The sequence below is a fragment of the Pleurodeles waltl genome, chromosome 11, assembly GCF_031143425.1.
Source record: "Pleurodeles waltl isolate 20211129_DDA chromosome 11, aPleWal1.hap1.20221129, whole genome shotgun sequence".
NCBI lineage: Eukaryota > Metazoa > Chordata > Amphibia > Caudata > Salamandridae > Pleurodeles > Pleurodeles waltl.
In genome coordinates this window covers 992,060,860-992,086,578 of record NC_090450.1, presented here as the reverse complement: position 1 = coordinate 992,086,578, position 25,719 = coordinate 992,060,860, and the positions used below count along the sequence as shown (strand labels likewise).

The 25,719-nt window shown below is 45.6% G+C and overlaps 1 protein-coding gene across 2 annotated transcripts in view; it reads left to right on the top strand.

The window, feature by feature from the left end:
• The window catches only part of ULK1 (unc-51 like autophagy activating kinase 1), a 219,300-nt gene that overhangs the window by 178,780 nt on the left and 14,801 nt on the right, over nt 1–25,719 (top strand). For both annotated transcript variants that reach the window (XM_069215341.1, XM_069215340.1), the window contains exons 20-26: nt 208–401; nt 1,442–1,557; nt 5,803–5,949; nt 6,409–6,587; nt 13,569–13,747; nt 24,705–24,823; nt 25,223–25,380. In XM_069215341.1, coding sequence (XP_069071442.1) covers nt 208–401; nt 1,442–1,557; nt 5,803–5,949; nt 6,409–6,587; nt 13,569–13,747; nt 24,705–24,823; nt 25,223–25,380 — 1,092 coding nt within the window. The remainder of the gene's footprint in view (nt 1–207; nt 402–1,441; nt 1,558–5,802; nt 5,950–6,408; nt 6,588–13,568; nt 13,748–24,704; nt 24,824–25,222; nt 25,381–25,719) is intronic.

Below are 25,719 nucleotides of genomic sequence, written 5' to 3'. Positions count from 1 at the left end.
TCCACTTCTTTCCAGACTGGTATAGATGTATGACTCTCATGCATTGAATTCCCTGTGTGTATGGATCATGAACATCTAAATTAAAAACCTAATGGGTCCTTTTCCTCCACATCAACTTTTGATGTGTGTTGTCTCAAGCGCCTACGGGTTCCTTATCAGCCTGCTCTATTATTTGTGTCATTATCTCATGGCTTCCCTTCTTTGCAGGTTGTATCTCAGTTCGAGTTCCCTAAAACTTCAAGTTCGCAGAACCTGATTGCCTTGCTGGCCCACCAGGGAATGATGCTCACACCCACTCGGAATAAGACCCTACCTGATTTCAGGGACATGGGGCCCTTCCACTGCCAGCAGACGGGCCTGGGGCTTAAGGTGGTGGAAGACAGCAAGGGGCCATGTGGCAGGTAAGAGTTCTCACAAAAGCCAGTGCAGTGCTAACACGTATGTATCTGCAGCATAACTGGATTCGTTTGAGGCGTGATTCAAAGCATCAACACAACGTACAAAGCTTGAGTTATCCGTCAGGCTTTATTTCTTGAATGTAGAATAGGCCCCTTAAGGCTCTTCTGGTACAGTGACCTATCAAAAGGACATATGGTGATATTTGTTTATTTTTATATTACTAGCTGTATTTGCAAAGAGCTTATATCGCATTGATAACTATTTGCATTATTGAAAAGGACAGTGGTGGAAGTCGGACCTAGTGGGTGGGGACTTGGATGGGTGATGAGGGCAGAAGTAGAATCCAGGTGGTATCCCATCTGTCCAAAGAGCAGTTTTGCAGGCCAGGCCATATAAGTGGAGCAAAAGCAGTGGTTTTTGAATGCTCTTCTGAAGTTCATGCTGTCAGGCTGGAGGAGGAGGCAAAGTAGATGGAAATCTCAGAATGGAGAGGGGTTGGGCTGGAAAAGGATCATCTCCAGTGTTTACATTTCAGCTGGTGAATGGCCAACACTTTCTGCGAGTCTGCTTTTGGCTTGTGAAACATTGTGCAGATATTTTGGCACAAAACTAGTAAAACCTTTTTTGTTTCCCACTATCTAGTTGGAGAATTGGCTCCTGTACGCTTGTGGTTTTCTAAACATTAGCCCTGGGATGGTACACTTACTCCTTCCTTTGGCTTACATCATCTGGAGACAATAATTGCTTTATTTTAGTGTTTGTTCCATGAAAAGCTTTCTGTGTAAAAATAGCCTACACACCTCCTGGGCAACCACTGTGATCAACTGAAGAATGTATAGGAATTTCCTGGGTGATCATTATAATAATAGAATTTTACGTACCATCAAAGAGCATGTACAGGGCCATAAACGCAGAACATGCACTGAAAGGTATGTATGGTGTGAATTTGTAGACTTGCTGTGTGAGCTTCATGCAGAAGCAACACTGAACTGAACTGAATCTTCGGCTTGTCTAGCTTCACCCTTCCACTTCTGCTTTTCAGATCTTTGAGCACTGGCCGGCTCACGGACCTGCTGATGAAGGCTGCTTTCGGCACACCGGTGTCTGAGGCTGGCAGTAACGATAGTCTCAATACCGAGAAGCCCATGGACATAACAGGTGAGCTGATATCTTACTCTGCCGAGTCTGGGTGAAACCTCCCTACAGCACTAGGCCTACATCCTTCTCATTAGGGTTCGAGGACCAACACGCTTGATGCAGTGATTTCCAGCGTCTGGTTACTTGCCGAAAGCTGTGAATGTCACCTAGTGTTGCTGATAATAGTGAAAGAAATGTTATGCTCTAGTATGTGTGGCTGTAGATACACATGCTCTGCATTCTCCTGCCAGCTAGAACTGGGCTCGGACATTACAGCTTGTTTTTTTTTTGAAGACTTTTTGAGTCACCGGATGTGGAGTGACTTCTTTCTCAGTCCACAATGTGCCTGGGCACCGACTCCACCCTGGATTTTTTTTTTTTTCTGCCATCAGACATGTCCAGGAACAACTCAAGACCTACAAGTACTCCCCATCAGCAGTCTGCTCCATCTTCACCGACCACAGCTGTCTCACTTTTGCCCCTTCCTCAACTCGATCACATCTTCAGTTCCTATAAATCTTCAGTTTCTTTGAAGTTCATCCCAGAGAATGAAGACGGTTAGGGTGTGATAGAATGCTCACCCTTCCAATTCTGTTGCGGTGCAATGCAAAATATTTGTGGGTGAACCAGCATGGTGTTTGGAACCTTTGCTTTTCCTCAACCACAGAAAGACTTTTTGCGAGTTCTGCTTTACTTTTTGCTGCAAGATAATCTTAAGGTACTGAAGGTAATGTTACTGTGTGTATTAAAATAGGCATCACCGTTCATCCTCGGAGACCTCGGAGGAGGCAGGCCCTCTTGGATCCTGATAGCTCAACCAACACTGAACCTTAAGATGCTATCCACGAGTGCAAGTGAATGAGAAGACCAGGACGGTGGGCCCTCAGTGTCAAAACTGTCAGAGCCTTGAACAAAGTAGACTCCAGGAGACTTGGGTATAACTATAGAACAGCAAGTCCAGGGAATAAGACCACACTCAGCTAAGTGTCTCCACAAGTCGGGCATCAAGCCCCAGGCAGGAGAAAAGAAACATATAGTCTCTGGTCATCACAGAGAGAAAGCTTATGAACCGAGCAGGTTCCTGGCAAAAGGGTTTGAGCAACTACAGTTGTTGAACCCTCCATCAACCAAAAGGTTCAGACCACCCACCAAGACCGGCACCGAGAGTGCCTCCAAAATGGAACGCTAAGTTGATGCCAAGGGTCACTTCAACACTGATTTCAGAGGAATCCAAGTCACCCATCCTGCAAAAGCTGACAGAGAAACTAGATGCCAGGCAGAATCAGCTATTCATCCACCCAGACTGGTAAGATCCCCACCAAGTCCTGCCCTTCCCCAAATGTCCCCAGCTTCCCTCCCCACCCCCGACCCCCAAAGGAACGTCCATCAATCATGCTGACCCTCATTCCAAAGAAATGGAGACATCAATCATGCTGGCCCTCATTCCAATGAAATGGAGGCTAATCTTCGAGGAGGAGCTCAACTTCAACTCACTAAGTTATCCGGACCTGAAGAAGCACAAATAAAAGCCTACAAGTCCTCCACCCCTGCTACTCAGGTCCATGCTGTCACCACCACCATGCCCAAGCTCAGCTCTTCCCCCTCCAATACCAGAGTCTCCAAACAGGTCAGTGCACTCTTACTCACAATCAGACAGCCCCTACTGGGGATGTAGAGAAATATAACCTGGAGCCATACCCAGCCAAGCCATCCCCATCGGATGATACCATTACCTATCATGCCATAATTCAAAGAGCAGCCCACCACCATAAAGTTGACATGTATGTCCTGCAGGAAGATGGCAACGTTTTAGTAGAAACTCTCTCCAAGATTGAGCACATCATTTAGTTCGTACCCATGCTTATGGACATGTTGTAGTTGGACCCAGACAATTTCAAGAGTTCTATAAAGGTAAAAGTGGTCACATCACTGGTCGAGTAGAAGTTTAAAGCTTCTCCCACTCATCAGACTCCTTCATGGCACATACAGCACAGAAGCGGGCCTCAGCTCAAGCCGCAGGTTACATCCAACCCCCACCTGCCAGACAAGGACAGTAAGTGCCTTGACTCCATGGCAAGCTTGTGGCGGCTGGAGCAGCCACTGTATAGTACATGGCCAATTCAGGTGGTTTGCTGTTGTGATACAGCAGGTTTCAGTGGGAAGAAATGGAGGAGCTGGTGCTGCACCTCCCTGAAATGATTATGAAGTGGCGATTTACTAGTTGCTTTGGGGAAGATTATCTCTCTTGCTAATACACACTGTGCACTTGGTGCTTTGCGCAAGAACTAGCAACTGGCTCTGCCGTCATGCATGGTTACCCATCTACCCATCTCAGGGTTCAAGCAGGATGTGCTGCAACACCTCCTCAACACCCCATTTTATGGGGAACATCTCTTTGGGCCCAGGTGGATGCGATGTTGGAAAAGATAAAGGAGGACACCGAGATAGAGAGGCCCAGGGCAGCAAGGGTACCTTACAAAGGCAAGAGTTCAGTGGCAGGACAAAGACCACATCCTCTGGCCACGCGCAAAGCAACAGGCCTTTTATGAGTCACAGGCAAGTCGAGGATACTTGAGGAGCCACCAGGTCAAGAGTGGCAAAGACAGGGGTAGAGATGGCTCTGGAAAGGAAACCACAGCATACATACAAAACAGGACATACTAACCACTCTTCAAAATTCCTATAGTTAAGACGTTCATGGAGGGACACAAAAGGGGGTAATAGCTCCACAAACACCTTCATCCTCTGTGTGGAACCATAAGAGAACCCTTACAAGACTTTTTGGTCCACCTTTTTAGCCCCTCCACTCTTGCAACCTATAGTTTCTGTCCTGGAAGGTATCTTTCTTAGTACCATAACCCTGCTCAGATGCTTTGGCAAGCTTCAAGCACTCACTGTTCAAGAAACACTCATTAGTGGACAAACCCAGGATGGTGCTTAGAACTAATCCTAACTTCCTGCTCAAGGTAATTTTTCGTTTCCACATCAACCAAATTATTGAACTGCCCATATTCTTTCCACTAGCAGATTTGGTAGCAGAAAGGGCATTGCATGCCTAAATATCAAACATGCATTCATGTACTATATCAACAGGACTAAGCTCGTCCACTAAATCGACCAGGATCTCCTCATTTGCAAAGCATGCATTGCAAGGTAGATTGTCAGGTGTAGCCAGACTTGATACACTAAATGTGTACTCAAGGAACCTTCTAGGGCATACTCTACATGCAAGAAAGGGGCAGCCGTGGTTTGTGGCTTTCTAAGGCAACAACCAGTTATCAGAGATCTGCAAGGTAACTACCTGATCAGGTCCCCACATCGTTAGCGAACACTTCTGAGTGGATATAGAAGCCTGTCAGCAGTCTGAGTTTAGCCAAACTTTTTTAAGACCATTGAACCAAACAACTGCATCATCTGCCACCCAGCCACAGTTGGAGAGGAAAGCGCTTCAAAGTCAATGCAGAGCATGTGTATCTGCAGCCACACATTACCAATGGAAAATGCCACTTACTCTCAGAGCGTCTCTTCGAAGTGTATAGTGCTGCACATTCTATACACGCTCACGCTCCTCCCCGAAAGCCGTCGGTGCTGGCACATGTTTTCCATTTTCACACTTTTCTCTTTAAAACAACTTGCAGTGCACGTGGCACATCATAGTAGTCTAACTCTACATTCCGTTTTCACGTGCTGCACGGAAGACAGTATAGGGTGGAGTCTGTGTCCATTCGCATTGTCGAATAAGGGAGGAGTAACACCACATCCCGCGACACTAAATGTCTTTGAAGTAAAAAGAGTTGTAATGTCAGAGTCCAACTGTAGTTGGCAGGAGTATGCAGAGCATGTGTATCAGGAGCCATTCATACTACAGACGTAACCTTTCTTTCGCTAATGGCAGCAACACTAGGTGATAATCACCGCTTTCAGCAAGTAACCAGATGCTGGAAATCACTGCGTCAAGCGTGTTGTTCCCAGAGTACTAATTAAGAAGGTGAATGCCTGGTGCTGCAGTGAGATTTCACCCAGGCCGAACACTGAGTATGCAGACATGCTACAAACAGATGCTTACAGAGTAAGTCATATTTTCTGTATTGAACTTATTTCTGTTAGCATTTCACATACTCTATACTGTTGTTAGGGCTTGTGGCCCATGGGATGTCTTGGTATGTAATTGTGTGTATGTGTGCGCATGTATGTGTGCACATGTGTGTGTGTATGCACGTGTTGTTTGGGTGTTGGCATAAACTGATCTCTGTGTCTTGGTTGCAGCGCCTTTCATGGGCTATGCAATGGGAGGCCTCGCTTCTGGAACGCAGGCTGTGAGCGCTGTTAGTCCTGCCCCCGTCACCTTCACAGTTGGCTCCCCTCCGAGTGGGATGACACCACCTCAGACCACAAGGACCAGAATGTTCTCAGGTAATGGTTTCCATCATCAAAGGTTGAGGCTGTTTGCTTTTTAGTGGACGTACATGAGCTTTTTTCACAGGAAAGTTTGACAATGTGGACAGTGTAGATAAGTGCGGGACTGGCATGTGTTAGAACATTTGGTTTGTATTTGCATATGCTGTTTCCTGGGACGAGGGAGGTTGAGAGAGAGAGAGAGAAGATGCTAAAAGCGTGCATGTGTGTGCTCACGCCTAAAGCGTGCAGGTGTCAGAAGAGAGATGCACTGTGCATGCGGGTGCCCATCACATCTGTGTGCCAGAGAGCTGGGCAGTGCCCATTTGTTAAAAGCGTGTGTGTGTACTTATGCCTAAAGCATGCAGGTGTCCGAAGAGAGATGCACTGTGCATGCAGGTGCCCATCATATCTGTGTGCCAGACAGCTGGACAGTGCCCATTTGCTAAGGCTCCTATTCCTCTCTCTCTGTCTCAGTGGGGTCCTCCAGCTCTCAGAGCTCCTGTGGGTCCTACAGTGGAAGGCACTTCCTGGTGAGCACCGGTGGAGACCCTTTGGAAGCGCAGTCTAGCCTGCGGTGCCCCTTTGCCGATGCCGCAGCAGATGCTGTGGTGATGTTTGAGGTCCCCGAGTTGCCAGAGGAGACGCTGATGGAGGTTTGTGTCTCCCAACCGAACTAAAGTAACTCTTTAACTAACAGTTTAAATATGGTCAAGTGTGGCCTTTACAAAAGCGTTATGTGCTGAAATTGGTGTTACTTTTACACACAGAATTTTTGTAGTTATGTGTTCGATGGCATGTGTATCTGCAGATACACATGCTATGCATTATTCCGCCATCTAGTGTTGGGCTTGGAGTGTTACAAGTTGTTTTTCTTCGAAGAAGTCTTTTCTGAGTCACGGTATCGAGTGACTCCTCCTCTCGGTCATACTGCGCATCGACATTGACTCCATTGTTAGATTGTGTTCCTTCCGCTGTCTGGTTAGGACGTGTTTCCTCTCGCTCCGATATTTTGAATTGGAAACTTTAGATAACTTCTTTGACCGTCGGTATTGTTTCGATCGCGTTTCCACCTAGGCTCAAACCAATAGTACAGTTGAATACTAAATTCCGCCCTTCTGGGTGCGTGCGCCCGACTCAGGCCTGTTCGGGCCTACCACGTCGAAGACTGATGGATCGGACTCCATTTCGATTTTGTCCCCGATGCCACGCAAAATTTCCATACACAGACCAACACCTTGTATGTTATCTGTGTCTTTCCCCCGATCACAGAGAAGAGGATTGCGAGGCCTGTCGATCGTTTTGATCCAAAAAGACCCTACGTGATCGGAGAGCCAGGAGACTGGAAATGGCATAGAAGAGTACCGAACATCTCAACACCATGGAGGAAGAACAGGCGCAGACGTCAGTTTCCATCAGAGACACCGACTCTGAAGAAGAATCGGAAGAAGATAGACCCATCACTGCTGGTCAGCACGTGAGTACGACTGCCCCAACGCCCACTTATAAAAAGTTCTCCAAGGCCTTGGGTGCACTGCTGCCAGAGAGCCATGGTTCGACCCGAAAGAATATTCTCGTTGACCGACCTGGGGGTTCGGCGCCGAAAAAGGCCACACCTCCGTCGATACCGGAGTCGAGAAAGTCCACCAAAAGCTCAACTTCCAAACCGAGACGGCATCCCCACTCCTCAGAGTCGAAGCCTCAAAGCCCTGCTTTGGAGCCGAAACAACCGGCTGTATTTCCGGGCCCAAAAAAACAATCATCTTCGGAGCCGAAAAAGTCTTCTTATTCGGAAGAGCAAGGACTTTCGAGCCATCTTAAGCAGAGCTCAAAATCACTTGCCGAACATTCATATAGACCATCTGATCATGTTTCTGAGGACACAGAGATTCAACCAATCCTTGAAATCATGGATGAGAGACAATCAAGTATTCATATCCATAAAGAGACTGGCAGAATAATTACTGTACCTCCTCTACAGACCAAGAGAAAGTTGCCTTTTCAAGAACATTTAGATACTGCTCCATCACCAGCAAAGATTTTTAAACGGAAGGAGAAGCCATTACCTATCCATACTTCTCCCCCTCATTCACCATAACTTTCTTTTTTGCCACCACCCACTAGCCCACCACCTTTGCCTTCACCCACTCATTCACAATATTCTCATGGTGATACAGTTGATCCTTGTGATCTCTGTGATCTGGATCCTATCCCTGCCAATGACCGGACTTATACCCTTCCAAACCTTCTCCACCAGAAGACACTACTGCATACATGCAGGTTCTTTCTAGGGCAGCAGCATACCATGGGGTGCTTTTGCACTCTGAACCCCTAGAAGAGGATTTTCTTTTTAACACCTTATCCTCCGCGCACTCACAATATCAGTGCCTCCCAATGCTACCTGGCATGATTAAGCATGCGGATGAGATATTCAGTGAGCCAGTCAAAGCTAGAGTTTTAACACCACACACTGACAAAAAATATAAGCCTGCACCTACAGACCCTGTTTACATTACTCACCAAGTACCTCCAGACTCAGTGGCTGTGAGTGCCGCCAGAAAGAGGGCTAATAGTTAATAGCCAGTCGTCGGGGGATGCTCCTCCCCCTGACAAAGAGAGTAGTAACTTCGATGCTGCTGGCAAGAGGGTAGCGACACAGGCTGCTGACCAATGGCGAATTGCAAACTCCCAAGCCTTGCTAGCAAGGTATGATAGGGCCCACTGGGACGAGATGCAGGAACTCATACAACACCTGCCGAAAGAACACCAAAAGAGAGCACAATAGGTTGTTGAAGAGGGTCAGGCCATAAGTAACAACCAAATACGGTCTGCCCTTGATGCTGCAGATACAGCAGCTAGAAGCGTGAATACTGCCATCACTATACGCAGACATCCATGGCTACGTTCCTCTGGTTTCAAGCCAGAAATACAGCAGGCAGTGCTGAATATGCCTTTCAGTAAAAAACATCTGTTTGGTCTGGAAGTTGACACTGCCATAGAAAAACTCAGGAAGGACTCGGACACTGCCAAAGCAATGGGAGCCTTATATACAACACCTTACATATGCTCCTTTCGTAGGCAACAATTTAGAGGAGGATTCAAGCCACAATCCACAGAGGCTTCTACCTCCCAGACAAAACAAGGGCATCAGCAACAGCAGTACCAGAGGGGGATTTAGAGGTTCTTGTAGAGGCCAATACTTTAGAACCAGAGGCAAGTTCCAAACTTCCAAACAAGCCACTACCCCATCTAAACAGTGACTTATTTGCCATCCCTCAATCATGCACATCTCCTGTGGGGGGCAGACTGCAGCAATCCCACTCCCAATGGCAAAATATCACCACAGGTCAATGGGTATTGTCAATTATCCGCAATGGCTATTACCTAGAATTGATTTCTACCCCTCCAAACATTCCTACACATTACCACAAACTCCCCAGAACACAATGTTCTGTTACAACCAGAAGTACAATCGCTACTACTAAAACAGGCAATAGAATTGGTCCCACATTCTCAACAAGGAACAGGAGTATACTCACTATACATCCTCATTCCCAAAAAGGATCGCACTCTCAGACCCATCCTAGACCTCAGATCACTAATATCCTGTCAGAACTTTCACATGGTAACTCTGCAGGACATCATCCCACTACTACAAAAACAAGACTACATGACTGCATTTGACTTCAAAGATGCGTATTTCCATATACCCATCCATTCAGCTCACAGAAAATACCTAAGATTTACGATAGCAGGAAACCATCACCAATTCAAAGTGCTACCATTCGGCATAACAACAGCTCCAAGGGTATTCACAAAATGTCTATCAGTAGTAGCAGCCTACCTAAGAAGACAACACATACATTTCTTTCCATGTCTAGACGATTGGCTAATAAAATCAAGCAATTTTATACAATCTCAACAACACACTCAATACACAATAGAGAATCTACATACACTAGGGTTCACTCTCAACTACCACAAATCCCATCTTCAGGCAAGCCAAGTGCAACCTTACCTAGTGCTATTCTCAATATGCAAAAAGTCTTAGCCTATCCAAATACACAAAGGATACAGGCTTTCCAAAATCTCATACTCCAAATGCAGCCAAATCAACAATACACTGTAAGATTTATCATGAAACTATTGGGAATGGTGGCATCCTGCATAGCAATAGTACTGAATGCAAGACTAAACATGAGAACACTACAACAGCGCCTCTCACAGCAATGGTCTCAAGCACAGAGCCAATTGCAAGATCTAGTGTTGTTAGCCAGCCAAACGCAGCAATCACTTCAATGGTGGAATCTCAGCAATTTAATGAAGGGGCGGTCATTTCAAGACCCTGTGCTTCAGACCACAATAACACCAGATGCATCCATGATGGGTTGGGGAGCTCATCTCAACAACCTTACCATTCAAGGGGAATGGGATTCAAAATAGCGAAATTATCACATAAACCATCTAGAATTATTAGCTGTGTTGCTTGCCCTAAAAGCGTTTTAAGCACTTCTCAAACACAAGACTTTCTTGATAAAAACAGACAATATGACGACCATGTATTACCCAAAGAAAGAAGGCGGGACACATTCATCTAAACTGTCCCTTCTAGCCCAAACAATATGGATATGGGCAATTCACAATCACATTTATCTACTAGCAGAATACATTCCAGGAATACACAACCAGCTAGCGGATCTCCTAAGCAGTACACACCAACAGATACACGAATGGGAGATTCACTTTCAGGTACTTCAACAGTACTCTCAAAAGTGGGGAACACCAGAAATAGACCTATTCGCAATAAGCGAAAACGCAAAATGCCAAAACTTTGCATCCAGACACCCACATCCTCTATCCAAGGGCAATGCTCTGTTGATCAACTGGTCAGGGATATTTGCTTACGCTTTTCCCCCTCTCCCACTACTTCCATTTCTGCTCAGCAAACTGCGTCAGACCTCTCTCACCATGATACTCATAGCCCCCACGTGGGCACGACAACATTGGTACACAACACTCCTAGACCTGTCAGTAGTACCTCACTACAAACTTCCAAACAGACCAAATTTGTTAACACTAAACAAAGGACAAATCAGACATCCAAATCCCAGTGCCCTCAACCTAGCGATTTGGCTCCTGAAGTCATAGAATTTGGATATTTACAACTTCCATTAGAATGCATGCAAGTTCTCAAACAAGCATGCACGCCTACAACTAGGCAATACTATGCTAACAAATGGAAACAATTTGTTTTTTACTGTCAATCTAAAAATACTGACCTACTTAGAGCATCAATACTAGATATTGTATGCTACCTACTTCATTTATAGAAGTCAAATTTAGCTTTCCCATCTATTAAAATCCATCTTAATGCAATATCAGCATACTTGCAAACTATTCAACATACCTCTCTCTTTAGAGTCCCAGTTATAAAAGCTTTCATGGAAGGACTAAAACGTATTATTCCACCTAAAGCACCACCTGTTTCTACTTGGAATCTCAATATTGTACTTACCAGACTAATGGGCCCACCTTTTGAACCCATGCATTCCTGTGAGATTCAATTCTTAACCTGGAAAGTTGCTTTCCTAGTGGCCATTACTTCATTACAAAGAGTTAGTGAAATACAAGCAATCACTCTTGAAGAACCTTTTTTCTACGTACACAAACATAAAGTTGTACTTAGAACTAATCCAAAATTTCTGCCAAAAGTGGTATCACCTTTTCACATAAACCAAACAGTGGAATTGCCAGTCTTCTTCCTCCAGCCATATTCAATTGCACAAATAGCCTTTCACACTCTTGACCTTAAAAGAGCTCTAATGTACTATGTGGATAGAACAAAATAATTCAGAAAAACAAAACAGTTTTTCGTTGCCTTTCAACAACCACATAAAGGGAATCCTATCTCTAAACAAGGATTAGCAAGCTGGATTGTTAAATGTATACAAACATGTTACATCAAGGCAAAAAGACAACTTTTATTCACACCTAAAGCACATTCCACTAGGAAAAAAGGTGCATCTATGGCATTTTTAGGAAACATACCAATGGCAGACATATGTAAAGCTGCCACATGGTCTACCCCACATACATTTACAAAGCATTACTGTGTAGATGTATTTTCGAAGCAACAGGCCAATGTTGGTCAAGCTGTCTTAAGAACATTATTTCAAACAACTCCAACTCCTACAGGCTAGCCACCGCATTTCTTGGGGAGGGTAACTGCTTTGTAGTCTATGCATAGCAAGTGTATCTGCAGCTACACCTGCCATTGAATGGAAAATGTCACTTACCCAGTGTACATCTGTTTGCGGCATGTTCCGCTGCAGATTCACATGCACCCTCACTCCTCCCCGGAAGCCTGTAGTCGTTGCAGTTTTTCTATTTTGTACATATGTATATACATTTACATTTGCATGGATATCTATTTTTACTTACTATTTCTATACAATATTTATATTATTACACTCTATCACTCCTTCCTACACCCTTTTGCGGGAAAACAATCTAACAACGGAGTTGATGCCAATGCGCAGTATGACCGAGAGGAGGAGTCACTCGATCCTGTGACTCCAAAAAGACTTCTTCGAAGAAAAACAACGTGTAACACTCTGAGCCCAACACTAGATGGCGGAATAAGTGAAATTTTCCATTTGCTGCATTATATCCTCACATTATAATGTGTTATTGCTTGAAAGATATTGATGCTTGATATCACTACCAACTTTCTGCCTATATTCCACTCTTACACTATCACACTATCACATCCTTACTGCCAGTGCCTGCTCAGTCTGACTTGTCACATCTGTGATGTCTCTCTGCATGTCTCTTGTGACTCTCCCTGCATGTCTCTTGCACATCAGTGCTCTCTCCCTGCATGTCTCTTGTCACATCAGTGATGTCTCTCTGCATGTCTCTTGTCACATCAGCGATGTCTCTCTGCATGTCTCTTGCACATCAGTGCTCTCTCCCTGCATGTCTCTTGCACATCAATGCTCTCTCCCTTTATGTCTCTTGTCACATCAGTGATGTCTCTCTGCATGTCTCTTGTCACATCAGTGCTCTCTCCCTGCATGTCTCTTGTCACATCAGTGATGTCTCTCTGCATGTCTCTTGTCACATCAGTGATGTCTCTCTGCATGTCTCTTGCACATCAGTGCTCTCTCCCTGCCTGCCTTTGTGATTTCTCTGCCCACTCTGTCTAGTGCCATTTGTACCCATGCTCCTGGGGCAAGCTGAGACCAATGAGCAGTATCTGTGGGGGTACTATTGTAACCTAAAGTCCAGTTTGCTGGGTAGCCAAAATGTGCTTAAAATCCATTTGTTTATATTGGAATATCAAAAACCTTCTTACAGCACAAAAGGGAGTGTGGCCCAATACACAGGGGGTGGGTGGGTTTGCTCCATCTTAGAGCACTTGCATAGTGATGTTACCTGTCTCCCAGCTTTACGGTTCCATCATTAAAGCAAGGATTAAGCAAGGTGAACCGGGGTCTCATGGTTAATTCTTTCAGCAACCGTTCTTGCACGAAACCATATGGTGATACACAAAACCTACTTGATTGCTTTATGCTAGTATTGATGGGTAAAGTGAAAGGGTATTTTGTTTACACGTCATTCATTTTGTATTTCAGCAAGAGCACACAGATATGCTACGCAGCCTACGTTTCACGCTGGCCTTCGTCCACTATGTGATGGAAATTGCCGCAGTGAAGGGCAGCACGAGCGAGATGAGCTCCTCTGTAGCATCAGAGTTCCAACTCCAGGAGAGTGTGGTGGCTGATCAAATCAGCCTTCTCAGCAGAGAGTGGAGGTATGTGTCTGACTCACTGGATGCTCTTGGTACCAGGATGTGTGTGTCTGAGGTGAAATTATTGTGTCTGGCTTTCTTCTCAGCAGAGAGTGGAGGTATGTGTCTGACTCACTGGATGCTCTTTGCTACCAGGATGTGTGTGTCTGAGGTGAAATTATTGTGTCTGACTTTCTTCTCAGCAGAGAGTAGAGGTATGTGTCTGACTCACTGGATCCTCTTGGTACCAGGATGTGTGTGTCTGAGGTGAAATTATTGTGTCTGACTTTCTTCTCAGCAGAGTGGAGGTATGTGTCTGACTCACTGGATGCTCTTGGTACCAGGATATGTGTGTCTGAGGTGAAATTATTGTGTCTGACTTTCTTCTCAGCAGAGAGTGGAGGTATGTGTCTGACTCACTGGATGCTCTTGGTACCAGGATGTGTGTGTCTGAGGTGAAATTATTGTGTCTGACTTTCTTCTCAGCAGAGAGTGGAGGTATGTGTCTGACTCACTGGATGCTCTTGGTACCAGGATGTGTGTGTCTGAGGTGAAATTATTGTGTCTGACTTTCTTCTCAGCAGAGAGTAGAGGTATGTGTCTGACTCACTGGATGCTCTTGGTACCAGGATGTGTGTGTCTGAGGTGAAATTATTGTGTCTGACTTTCTTCTCAGCAGAGAGTGGAGGTATGTGTCTGACTCACTGGATGCTCTTGGTACCAGGATGTGCGTGTCTGAGGTGAAATTATTGTGTCTGACTTTCTTCTCAGCAGAGAGTGGAGGTATGTGTCTGACTCACTGGATGCTCTTGGTACCAGGATGTGCGTGTCTGAGGTGAAATTATTGTGTCTGACTTTCTTCTCAGCAGAGTGGAGGTATGTGTCTGACTCACTGGATGCTCTTGGTACCAGGATGTGCGTGTCTGAGGTGAAATTATTGTGTCTGACTTTCTTCTCAGCAGAGTGGAGGTATGTGTCTGACTCACTGGATGCTCTTGGTACCAGGATGTGTGTGTCTGAGGTGAAATTATTGTGTCTGACTTTCTTCTCAGCAGAGAGTGGAGGTATGTGTCTGACTCACTGGATGCTCTTGGTACCAGGATGTGTGTGTCTGAGGTGAAATTATTGTGTCTGACTTTCTTCTCAGCAGAGAGTGGAGGTATGTGTCTGACTCACTGGATGCTCTTGGTACCAGGATGTGTGTGTCTGAGGTGAAATTATTGTGTCTGACTTTCTTCTCAGCAGAGAGTGGAGGTATGTGTCTGACTCACTGGATGCTCTTGGTACCAGGATGTGTGTGTCTGAGGTGAAATTATTGTGTCTGACTTTCTTCTCAGCAGAGAGTGGAGGTATGTGTCTGACTCACTGGATGCTCTTGGTACCAGGATGTGTGTGTCTGAGGTGAAATTATTGTGTCTGACTTTCTTCTCAGCAGAGTTGAGGTATGTGTCTGACTTACTAGATGCTCTTGGTACCAGGATGTGTGTGTCTGAGGTGAAATTATTGTGTCTGACTTTCTTCTCAGCAGAGTGGAGGTATGTGTCTGACTCACTGGATGCTCTTGGTACCAGGATGTGCGTGTCTGAGGTGAAATTATTGTGTCTGACTTTCTTTTCAGCAGAGAGTGGAGGTATGTGTCTGACTCACTGGATGCTCTTGGTACCAGGATGTGCGTGTCTGAGGTGAAATTATTGTGTCTGACTTTCTTTTCAGCAGAGAGTGGAGGTATGTGTCTGACTCACTGGATGCTCTTGGTACCAGGATGTGCGTGTCTGAGGTGAAATTATTGTGTCTGACTTTCTTCTCAGCAGAGTGGAGGTATGTGTCTGACTCACTGGATGCTCTTGGTACCAGGATGTGTGTGTCTGAGGTGAAATTATTGTGTCTGACTTTCTTCTCAGCAGAGTGGAGGTATGTGTCTGACTCACTGGATGCTCTTGGTACCAGGATGTGTGTGTCTGAGGTGAAATTATTGTGTCTAACTTTCTTCTCAGCAGAGAGTGGAGGTATGTGTCTGACTCACTGGATGCTCTTGCTACCAGGATGTGTGTGTCTGAGGTGAAATTATTGTGTCTGACTTTCTTCTCAGCAGAGAGTGGAGGTATGTGTCTGACTCACTGGATGCTCTTGGTACCAGGATGTGCGTGTCTGAGGTGAAATTATTGTGTCTGACTTTCTTCTCAGCAGAGTGGAGGTATGTGTCTGACTCACTGGATGCTCTTGGTACCAGGATGTGCGTGTCTGAGGTGAAATTATTGTGTCTGACTTTCTTCTCAGCAGAGTGGAGGTATGTGTCTGACTCACTGGATGCTCTTGGTACCAGGATGTGCGTGTCTGAGGTGAAATTATTGTGTCTGACTTTCTTCTCAGCAGAGTGGAGGTATGTGTCTGACTCACTGGATGCTCTTGGTACCAGGATGTGCGTGTCTGAGGTGAAATTATTGTGTCTGACTTTCTTCTCAGCAGAGTGGAGGTATGTGTCTGACTCACTGGATGCTCTTGGTACCAGGATGTGCGTGTCTGAGGTGAAATTATTGTGTCTGACTTTCTTCTCAGCAGAGTGGAGGTATGTGTCTGACTCACTGGATGCTCTTGGTACCAGGATGTGCGTGTCTGAGGTGAAATTATTGTGTCTGACTTTCCTGTTCTCAGCAGAGAGTGGAGGTATGTGTCTGACTCACTGGATGCTCTTGGTACCAGGATGTGTGTGTCTGAGGTGAAATTATTGTGTCTGACTTTCCTCTCAGCAGAGTGGAGGTATGTGTCTGACTCACTGGATGCTCTTGGTACCAGGATGTGTGTGTCTGAGGTGAAATTATTGTGTCTGACTCCTCTTCTCAGCAGAGTGGAGGTATGTGTCTGACTCACTGGATGCTCTTGGTACCAGGATGTGTGTGTCTGAGGTGAAATTATTGTGTCTGACTTTCTTCTCAGCAGAGTGGAGGTATGTGTCTGACTCACTGGATGCTCTTGGTACCAGGATGTGTGTGTCTGAGGTGAAATGATTGTGTCTGGCTTTCTTCACAGCAGAGTGGAGGTATGTGTCTGACTCACTGGATGCTCTTGGTACCAGGATGTGTGTGTCTGAGGTGAAATTATTGTGTCTGGCTTTCTTCACAGCAGAGTGGAGGTATGTGTCTGACTCACTGGATGCTCTTGGTACCAGGATGTGTGTGTCTGAGGTGAAATTATTGTGTCTGGCTTTCTTCTCAGCAGAGTGGAGGTGTGTGTCTGACTCACTGGATGCTCTTGGTACCAGGATGTGTGTGTCTGAGGTGAAATTATTGTGTCTGACTTTCTTCTCAGCAGAGTGGAGGTATGTGTCTGACTCACTGGATGCTCTTGGTACTAGGATGTGTGTGTCTGAGGTGAAATTATTGTGTCTGGCTTTCTTCACAGCGTGGTGGAGGTTTCTGTCTGTGTTAGGGGATGCTGCTTTGTAAAGTAGGTATGTGTCTGAGGCAGACATGTTGGTTTATCTGAGAGTACCCTTGACAGCTCTGGGTTTGCGCCATCCTATATTCTCTGTATTATTGGAGGGATGTGTCCACTAGAGAACCGCAGAGTCCTTTTTGTTATCATTCTCAGAAATTAGTAGCACGCGTTTATCATACCGGATTCTCTGTTGCACTGAAAGGATGTCTTTTACTAGGTTCTCAGTAGTAATGAAGGTATGTGTCGGAGACTTGTAGTATGTGTGACATTCCCCTTCTTGGGAGAGAGTAGTACCAAGTTCTGTGTCTGAGGTGATATTAGTGTATCTGGCATTCCTCTTCTCAGCAGAGGGTCGAGATTTTAGTCTATTTTATTAGGTGATCTGTAGTGTCAAGGATGTGCCCAAGACTGAATTGCAGTTTGTCTGTCATCCCCCTTCCCAGCAGAATCGAGATATATGTCTGTGACTTACATAATGCTCTGTAGTAGCCAATCTATGTGTTGGGGTAGTGTCATACACAGGCTGTAACATTACCCTCAGCAGTGGGTGCAAGGTATGTGACTTATTCGATGCTCTTGAATCTGAGATGGAATTTGTTGGGTCTGACATTACTCTTCTCAGCAAAAGGAGGTGTTCGTGTAGTACTGCATGCGGTTAGTAGTGTAGGTGTGTGTGTGAGGTGGAATTTAGTGTATCTGACATTGCACTTTTCAGCAGAGGGAGCTTTATGTGTCTAACTGAATGGTGTTTAGTAACAGAGATGTGTGTCTGAAGTGGAATTTTGTGTATCTTTAAGTTCGATGGCATCTGTCGCTGTAGATACGCATGTTCTGCAATAGCTCGCCATCTGGTGTTGGGCCGGAGTGTTACAAGTTGTTTTTCTTCGAAGAAGTCTTTCGAGTCACGGGACCGAGTGACTCCTCCTTTTGTCTCCATTGCGCATGGGCGTCGACTCCATCTTCGATTGTTTTTTTTCCGCCATCGGGTTCGGACGTGTTCCTGTCGCTCCGAGTTTCGGAACGGAAAAAATAGTTAATTTCGGAAGATTTTCGTCAGTATTGTTGCGTTCGGGATCGGCGTACTTAGATTCCACACCGCATCGAAGATCGAAGAGCTCCGGTGCCCTTCGGGGTAGTTTTTCGATCCTCCGTCGGGGGCCTGGTCGGCCCGACCACGTGCTGAAGAACGCCGATGGAACGGACCCCGTTCCGTTTCTGCCCCAAATGCCACAATAAATACCCCTACACAGACCAAAACTTGGTCTGCAACCTGTGCCTGTCACCTGAGCACAGCGAAGACACCTGCGAGGCCTGTCGTGCGTTCCGGTCCCGAAAAACACTCCGAGACCGTCGAGCCAGAAGACTTCAAATGGCGTCCGCACCGACAGCCCAACGGGAGTTCGAGGAACAAGAAGAGGAAGGTACCTTCTCGATCCAAGACTCAGACTCCGAAGGATTCGACGATACACAAACCGTGAGTAAGACGTCGAAAACCACACAAAGAAACATTTACAAGGCCCAGGGGACGCCACTGCCACCAGGCCATGGCTCGACCCATAAATTCGGTGACCGACCGTCGGCACCGAAAAAGGCCCAAACAGTGCCGAGATCGTCCGACTCCGGTCGAGACACCGGCACGCAGCCTTCTCGGGACCGAGAAAGTGCTGGAGACAAGCCTCGACACCGAGATGCCGGTGTGGACACGTCTCGACGCCGAGACAGCGGCACCGAAACAGATCGACGCCGAGAGGTTTCGGCCCCGAAAAGGAAAAAAGTCACCTCGGAGCCGAAAAAACACGCAGACAAAGTTTCGATGCCGAAACAAACTGCAAGCGACCCAGCTTCAGGCTCTTATACAGAAGAGCACTCGCTAACCTCCCAAATGCAAAAGCATAGGTTTGAGGAAGAGCTACAAGCAACTGATGTGGACCATACGCAAAAGCGTATCTTCATTCAGCAGGGAACAGGAAAAATAAGCACCCTTCCCCCCATTAGGAGAAAGAGAAGGTTGGAGTTCCAGATGGAACAAGCACCACAACCAAAAGTGGTGAAAAGAGTTACACCACCACCCTCTCCTCCGCCCGTGATTAACGTTTCACCAGCACAAACGCCATCACACTCCCCAGCTCACACCACCATGAGCCAGGGTGACCAAGATCAGGACGCATGGGACCTATACGACGCCCCAGTGTCAGATAACAGCCCAGAGGCATACCCTACAAAACCATCTCCACCAGAAGACAGCACCGCGTACTCTCAGGTGGTGGCTAGAGCAGCACAATTTCACAACGTAAGCCTCCACTCAGAACAGGTCGAGGATGATTTCTTGTTCAACACACTCTCCTCCACCCACAGCTCCTACCAAAGCCTGCCTATGCTCCCTGGTATGCTCCGGCACGCAAAAGACATATTTAAGGACCCAGTCAAAAGTAGGGCAATCACACCAAGGGTGGAAAAAAAGTATAAGCCGCCTCCTACGGACCCGGTTTTCATCACAACACAGCTGCCACCAGACTCTGTTGTTGTAGGAGCAGCTAGGAAAAGGGCCAACTCTCACACATCTGGAGATGCACCACCCCCAGATAAAGAAAGCCGCAAGTTCGATGCAGCTGGTAAGAGAGTCGCAGCACAAGCTGCAAACCAGTGGCGCATCGCGAACTCCCAGGCACTACTTGCGCGCTATGACAGAGCCCACTGGGACGAGATGCAACATCTCATTGAACATCTGCCCAAAGACTTCCAAAATAGGGCAAAACAAGTGGTTGAGGAGGGACAGACCATCTCCAACAACCAGATACGTTCCTCCATGGACGCTGCAGATACAGCTGCACGGACAATTAATACATCTGTAACTATCAGAAGGCATGCATGGCTCCGAACGTCTGGATTTAAACCAGAGATTCAACAAGCAGTTCTCAATATGCCTTTTAATGAAAAAGAACTGTTCGGTCCAGAAGTGGACACAGCGATTGAGAAACTCAAAAAAGATACAGACACTGCCAAAGCCATGGGCGCACTCTACTCCCCGCAGAGCAGAGGGAATTACAGCACATTCCGTAAAACGCCCTTTCGAGGGGGGTTTCGGGGTCAAAGCACACAAGCCAGCACCTCACAAGCAACACCGTCCACTTACCAGGGACAGTATAGAGGAGGTTTTCGGGGACAATATAGAGGAGGGCAATTCCCTAGAAATAGAGGGAGATTTCAAAGCCCCAAAACCCCTACTACTAAACAATGACTCACATGTCACTCACCCCCTCCACACAACACCAGTGGGGGGAAGAATAGGTCATTATTACAAAGCATGGGAGGAAATCACTACAGACACTTGGGTTCTAGCAATTATCCAACATGGTTATTGCATAGAATTTCTACAATTCCCTCCAAACATACCACCAAAAGCACAAAATTTAACAACACACCATTCCAATCTCCTGGAGATAGAAGTGCAGGCACTATTGCAAAAGAATGCAATCGAATTAGTGCCAAACACACAAATAAACACAGGAGTTTACTCACTGTACTTTCTGATACCAAAGAAGGACAAAACGCTGAGACCAATCCTAGACCTCAGAGTAGTGAACACTTTCATCAAATCAGACCACTTCCACATGGTCACACTACAAGAAGTATTGCCATTGCTAAAACTGCACGACTACATGGCAACTTTAGACCTCAAGGATGCTTATTTCCATATACCAATACACCCATCGCACAGGAAATACCTAAGGTTTGTATTCAAAGGAATACATTACCAATTCAAGGTACTGCCTTTCGGATTAACAACCGCACCAAGAGTCTTTACCAAATGTCTAGCAGTGGTCGCAGCACACATAAGAAGGCAGCAAATACATGTGTTCCCATATCTAGACGACTGGCTAATCAAGGCCCATTCGTTAATAGAGTGCTCAAATCACACAAATCATATCATACAAACCCTCTTCAAACTAGGGTTCACCGTCAATTTCACAAAATCCAAAATTCTGCCACGCAAGGTACAACAATACCTGGGAGCCATAATAGACACATCAAAAGGAGTAGCCACTCCAAGTCCACAAAGAATTCAAAATTTCAACACCATCATACAACGCATGTATCCAACACAAAAGATACAGGCAAAGATGGTATTACAACTCCTAGGCATGATGTCATCATGCATAGCCATTGTCCCAAACGCAAGACTGCACATGAGGCCCTTACAACAATGCCTAGCATCACAGTGGTCTCAAGCACAGGGTCACCTTCTAGATCTGGTGTTAATAGACCGCCAAACTTACCTCTCACTTCTGTGGTGGAACAACATAAATTTAAACAAGGGGCGGCCTTTCCAAGACCCAGTGCCACAATACGTAATAACAACAGATGCTTCCATGACAGGGTGGGGAGCACACCTCAATCAACACAGCATACAAGGACAATGGAACGTACATCAAACAAAACTGCATATCAATCACCTAGAACTTCTAGCAGTTTTTCAAGCACTAAAAGCTTTCCAACCAATAATAGTTCACAAATACATTCTCGTCAAAACAGACAACATGACAACAATGTATTATCTAAACAAGCAGGGAGGGACGCACTCCACGCAGTTAAGCCTGCTAGCACAAAAAATTTGGCATTGGGCAATTCACAACCAAATTCGCCTAATTGCACAGTTTATACCAGGGATACAAAATCAACTCGCAGACAATCTCTCTCGAGATCACCAACAGGTCCACGAATGGGAAATTCACCCCCAAATACTGAACACTTATTTCAAACTCTGGGGAACACCTCAGATAGACTTGTTTGCGACAAGGGAGAACGCAAAATGCCAAAACTTCGCATCCAGGTACCCACACAAACAATCCCAAGGCAATGCCCTATGGATGAACTGGTCAGGGATATTTGCTTACGCTTTTCCTCCTCTCCCTCTCCTTCCTTACCTGGTAAACAAACTCAGTCAAAGCAAACTCAAACTCATATTGATAGCACCAACTTGGGCAAGGCAACCCTGGTACACAACGCTGCTAGACCTATCAGTGGTACCCTGCATCAAATTGCCCAACAGGCCAGATCTGTTGACACAGCACAACCAAAAGATCAGACACCCAGATCCAGCATCGCTGAATCTAGCAATCTGGCTCCTGAAATCCTAGAATTCGGACACTTACAACTTACCCAAGAATGTATGGAAGTCATAAAACAAGCAAGAAGGCCATCCACCAGGCACTGCTATGCAAGTAAATGGAAGAGGTTTGTTTGCTACTGCCATATTAATCAAATACAACCATTACACACAACTCCAGAACATGTAGTGGGTTACTTGCTTCACTTACAAAAATCTAACCTAGCTTTCTCTTCCATTAAGATTCACCTTGCAGCAATATCTGCATACCTGCAGACTACCTATTCAACTTCCCTATATAAAATACCAGTCATTAAAGCATTCATGGAGGGCCTTAGGAGAATTATACCACCAAGAACACTACCTGTTCCTTCATGGAACCTAAATGTTGTCCTAACTAGACTTATGGGTCCACCTTTTGAACCCATGCACTCCTGCGACATACAGTTCCTAACCTGGAAGGTGGCATTTCTCATCGCCATTACTTCCCTGAGAAGAGTAAGCGAGATTCAGGCGTTTACTATACAGGAACCTTTTATACAACTACACTAAAATAAAGTCGTCCTAAGGACCAATCCTAAATTTTTGCCAAAGGTTATTTCACCGTTCCATCTAAATCAAACAGTGGAACTTCCAGTGTTCTTTCCACAGCCAGATACCGTAGCTGAAAGGGCACTACATACATTAGATGTCAAAAGAGCATTAATGTATTACATTGACAGAACAAAGAACATCAGAAAGACTAAACAACTCTTTATTGCATTTCAAAAACCTCATGCAGGAAACCCAATTTCAAAACAAGGTATAGCCAGATGGATAGTTAAATGCATCCAAATCTGCTACCTTAAAGCTAAACGACAGCTGCCCATTACACCAAGGGCACACTCAACCAGAAAGAAAGGTGCTACCATGGCCTTTCTAGGAAACATCCCAATGCAAGAAATATGTAAGGCAGCCACATGGTCTACGCCTCACACATTCACCAAGCACTACTGTGTAGACGCGTTATCCTCACAACAAGCCACAGTAGGTCAAGCTGTATTAAGGACATTAGTTCAGACTACTTCCACTCCTACAGGCTGATCCACCGCTTTTGGGGAAATAACTGCTTACTAGTCTATTGCAGAACATGCGTATCTACAGCGACAGATGCCATCGAACTGAAAATGTCACTTACCCAGTGTACATCTGTTCGTGGCATCAGTCGCAGTAGATTCGCATGTGCCCACCCGCCTCCCCGGGAGCCTGTAGCAGTTTGGAAGTTACCTTCAATTATTTATATATGTATCATCTCAACCTTAAATAGGTGCATACTTAGTCACTCCATTGCATGGGCACTATTACTACAATTCAACTCCTACCTCACCCTCTGCGGGGAAAAACAATCGAAGATGGAGTCGACGCCCATGCGCAATGGAGACAAAAGGAGGAGTCACTCGGTCCCGTGACTCGAAAGACTTCTTCGAAGAAAAACAGCTTGTAACACTCCGGCCCAACACCAGATGGCGAGCTATTGCAGAACATGCGAATCTACTGCGACTGATGCCACGAACAGATGTACACTGGGTAAGTGACATTTTCATTACCCTTCTCTGCAGAGAGTAGAGATATGTTTAAGATGTGATCATTCTCTACAGAGGTTTAGAGTACTTTCTCATGGTGGTGTTGAAGCACATTTTAAGAAGAGATGTGATGCAACATGTCAGATGTGACACAGTGTATTCTCAGCAGTAGTAAGGACATATGTTTGAGGAGTGTTTTAGGATGCGTGATAGTTCAGCAGGCTAAAGGAATGTGCCTAATATAACATACCCTACTCAGCAGAGAGTGGAGGTGTAGAACCTAATCTGCCTTTCTTAGCAAAATACACATTCAGTACATGCGCTTGAGTGAGTCTAGAGCACATTAAAATGCACACAAAGTTCTCAAAACTCAGTTTTGGCCAGGTTAAACTGATATATCATTTTATGCTGAGGAAGCTTGCACCTAACACGACACAGGACAAATTGTAAAGTTTGCTTCAGTTCACTCTGATGTTACCCCTGTGGATGTTGGCCTTCAGCTTGCTTTTCATGGTTCCAGAACCAGTTCATTTTCTGTAGTCAAGGTTACAAAAAAGTAGAAATTATAGAATGCATGTCAAGTAGTGTGCCTGACTCAGCAGGGAGCATAGCATGCACGCCGTGGGAACACCAAACATAAGGTGTCAGTTCAGAGCATTGCAGGCCAGAAGAGCATGTGGTGCTAGTCAACCATAATGTCTCGCTCAACACACAGCCCAGAGTAGTAGCTCAATATCATATCCTGGCCCTGGTTAAAGGGTGGGATGCTAGCCCACTGTTACATCTGTGTCACTGGAGATCCGGAGTGTTGACCACCACACAGGCCACATGATGGTGTCCCAGAGTAATGCCTTTCTGTGTGTTTATTTTGTCGTAGCTACGCCGAGCAGCTGGTGCTGTATCTCAAGGCGGCAGAACTTCTGTCCATTGGCCTGCAGACCTCCATGGAGCAGGTGAAAGCAGGAAAACTGTGCCTGTCGTCCACAGTCAAACAAGGTAGGTATCCCTCCACCCACTCTTAGATGCCAGGGCTTTCTGAAGCCCATCCTGAGGAGGTACCAGAAGTTTAGTACATAGTGATCGTGGGGTTACAGGAGAGCACCCATGTAGAAGATGGTGGGTTCATTTGCAGACTAACTGTTTATAGTCTTGGGCATACCTGTTAATCCCTCCCGTGACATTGTTTCTCTGTATCTGTGCTGCAATAATTCTCATTGAGTGACTTGTTGATTCTCAGTACAAACTAGGTGCCTTCGCTGCTCTTTCATAGACAGATGGTGCAGTGAATGTATAAGACAGTGAGTGTATAAGACAGATAGCCCATGGCAAATTGTCTGAATTCTCCAAAGAGTAAAGTGAATCCGGTGATATAGCCAGACTCTCTTCTCTACACAGTGGTAAAGAAACTGAATGAGCTGTACAAGTCCAGCGTAGCGTCCTGCCACTGCCTCAACATGCGACTGCAACGCTTCTTTGCTGACAAGCAAAAGTTGATGGATCGCATCAACAGCATTACTGCGGAGAAGCTCATCTTCAGCCACGCCGTGCAGATGGTAAGAGCATGCAACAACTCTGACCATTATGTGAACTCTCTCTTCTAGCTAAAGAACCCTTGTAGCAGGTCAGGGGGAGAAGGGATTGAGGACGGGCTGTGTGTGTGTATTGTCTCTTTCTCTCTCTTGTCTTTGTTCTCCAAGATTACGCAAGGTTTGGGGTTTTTGTACTTTTTTGTACTATTGGTATAATTTAGTTATTGGGATAAAGCATGCATTTCAGATTGTGTATATTTAGTGTCCTGAAGAGTGTCACATTTTGTATGATCTTAATTGATAGTTATAAACATTAAATTCTGGTGGATACTTCTGACTGCAGATTTGTCACCTTGTGAATAT